This window comes from Mizuhopecten yessoensis, unplaced genomic scaffold, assembly GCF_002113885.1.
Source record: "Mizuhopecten yessoensis strain PY_sf001 unplaced genomic scaffold, ASM211388v2 scaffold10329, whole genome shotgun sequence".
In the NCBI taxonomy this organism is placed as follows: domain Eukaryota; kingdom Metazoa; phylum Mollusca; class Bivalvia; order Pectinida; family Pectinidae; genus Mizuhopecten; species Mizuhopecten yessoensis.
The window spans coordinates 15,994-18,893 of NW_018408492.1; the positions used below are offsets into that span (position 1 = coordinate 15,994).

At 37.1% G+C, this 2,900-nt stretch overlaps 1 protein-coding gene across 1 annotated transcript in view; it reads left to right on the forward strand.

Annotated features, from left to right (window-relative positions):
• Positions 1-537: 537 nt before the first annotated feature.
• Positions 538-2,900, forward strand: part of LOC110460142 — a gene marked incomplete at its 3' end in the record, with an annotated part of 57,662 nt that continues 55,299 nt past the window's right edge. The window contains exon 1 of the mRNA XM_021512880.1: positions 538-654. Within this exon, the coding sequence (XP_021368555.1) occupies positions 606-654 (49 nt within the window). The remainder of the gene's footprint in view (positions 655-2,900) is intronic.

Consider the following 2,900-nt stretch of genomic DNA (forward strand, 5'->3'; position numbering starts at 1 on the left):
TATATCTTATACCCGAAAAAATATATATAATACTATAAATATAGGTCTCATAAGCAATAACACGGACTTAAGTCCGTGGTAATAACGACATACATGTATATATATAATTAAGTCTGATTCTGCCCCGATCATGTAATTGCAATCCTTTTATCAACTATATCTGATACCCGATAATGATACTTAAATATATCTAATATATATATTCATTAATGTATATAATAATTAATATATTTCTGCCCGTTCCTGCCCGTTTCTGCCCATTCCTGTCCGTTTCTGCCCGTTCCTGTAAATAGTCGAACCCCATATTGATATAGTTAATTTGACCCCTGACCCAAGATGGCGGCGGGAACAGTCAAAACGTCTAATCTTTATTAAATCCCTGTTCTCTTGACTGGTCACCCAAGACTGCATTTATATCGACTCTTTCAATTGGTGTGATAAAAACGCGTGCCCCTGTCCTTATTTCTTCAATGCAGAAAATAACATTCGCTTTAATTTATTATATTCCGGATTTTGCGTACGACCGATGACATACACTCCGACCCTTATTTTACATCACAAAATCTCATTCCTGTGCATGAAACGTTTTCAGGGAGGGTGACGACATGGACTGTTTGAAGTATTTCGTCGTCTTGTTGGTGACATTGTTTATGCGTAAGTTTTGTTTATCCCTTAGCAGTAATTAATATGACTCGGACATGGCCTGGAGAGAGCGAAGCTCGTACTGTACATTTGTTTCAATAGTATAGTATAATTATTGAATCATAACATTACCCATTTTAATACATACAAAATGTACCTGTATAGTACAGTTTTTTGATAATATACTTGAATCTGTTGCTGGGAAAAATCATTCATCATTGTACTTATGTGTGCTCTGTTTTAGAACAGGTAGGGCACAACGTTAACAGCACATATGGGTAATAATCCTGCATTTGGGTAACATCTTTGTATGTTATGGTTGAATGCACTTCGAATCTACTTTCACTATCCTATATACAAATCAAAATTTTGTACTTCACTTACGTTATTGAAAATCGCCATATCTTTTGGTTATTACAAACAACTTTTGGTTGAACAGTTTTCGGTTTTGAAAGTATTTCACGACCTTTGAAGCCTTAGAAAAGTCGGAATATCTAAAATCACGAAAATGTCAAAACACGAAAAAACGTTCAACCAAAAGTTGTTTATAATAACCATATACATAGCGATTTTTAATAAAGATATTGAAGTACAAAATTTTGATTTTTACATATAGGATAGTGAAAGTAGATTCAAAGTGCATTCAACCATAACATACAAAGATGTTTCCCAAATGCAGGATTATTACCCATATGCGCCGTATCGTGCCCAACCTGTTAGAATGATCCACATTCACACTACACTAATATGACGCATCACATGTTAGTTTGAAGTTGACTGGTTTGTATTATACGGTACTACTCAAAAAGAGATAGAAACTCATGGGCGACACATGAAATTAAAAAGTTAATAAATAAAAGAAACCTATATATAAACATTAGCAAAAAACTCTGGTAATCCATCAATTAAAGAAAAATTCAAATCACTGAAACATCTTATCCAAAAACTATTAAGACGGGCCTACTGGAAATATAATGAAGACATAGTCAGTCCAAATTCAGATTCCTCGGACTATAAACCTATGAAAAGGTTCTGGACATATATAAAACATCAAAAAACTGACTACAGTGGTGTATAGGGGCACTGAAACAAAATGGTAAACTTCATACAGATCCTTTGGAAAAGGCCAATATATTGAACAATCAGTTCCAGTCTGTGTTTTCCAGTGCTGACAACATTAGCTCAACCACATTTAAGCAGCAATACCCTATGCAGAACAACATCCCTGAGATGGGTAACATTAAAATAACACCCAATGGTATTTATAAACTTCGTCTTAATCTAGACACCTCTAAAGCTGCTGGCCCAGATCATATCAAACCGAATGTACTCGTGGAACTGGCAACAGAAATCTCCCCCATTCTCTGTCTCATCTTCCAAAGGTTATTAGATACCGGTCATGTTCCATATCTGACTGGAGAACAGCTAACATTGCCCCAGTTTACAAAAAAGGCCAAAACTTTAACCCTGAAAACTACCGTCCCTTATCTCTCACTTGTATTTGTTGGAAGTTGTTGGAACATATTGTAGTAACATCATGAATCATGCTGATAACAATAACATTCTTTACCCCTTACAACATGGTTTAAGACAATCCATGTCATGTGAGAGTCAACTATTAGAATTTGTTGATGACATCTCAAGAAATTTAGAAGATGGTAAACAGACAGATGTATTGATTTCGGATTTTAGTAAGGCCTTTGATAAGGTGAGTCATTTTCTCCTTATCCACAAACTTAGGGGGTATGGAATTACTGGACCAGTCAATACCTGGATTGAGGGCTTCCTAAGTGACAGAACCCAGACTGTTGTAGTAGAGGGGGAAATGTCCGATTCTGCCCCAGTAAGATCAGGGGTCCCTCAAGGCTCCGTCCTCGGGCTGAGTCTTTTCTTATACTACCTGTACATCAATGATGGTATAACATCTTAGTATCAGACTCTTTGCAAACGATACCATCATGTATCCGACAGTAACATCTTAGAGAGACGCTCACACCCTGCAAAGAGATCTTGATAAGCTGGCGCTTTGGGAGATTAAATGGAGGATGGCTTTCCACCCTGAGAAATGCCAGGTCCTCTCTGTCACAAGGAATAGACATCCCATCTGTCATCCCTACATACTACATGGTCACGAGTTGGAGCATGTGACAGAGGCGCAATCTCAAAATGTCATCCTCTAACATCAAACAAAAGGCCTATAAGGCGCTGGTCCGCTTTCAGGTTGAATACGCTAGCCAAGTATGAGACCCTTACTTAAA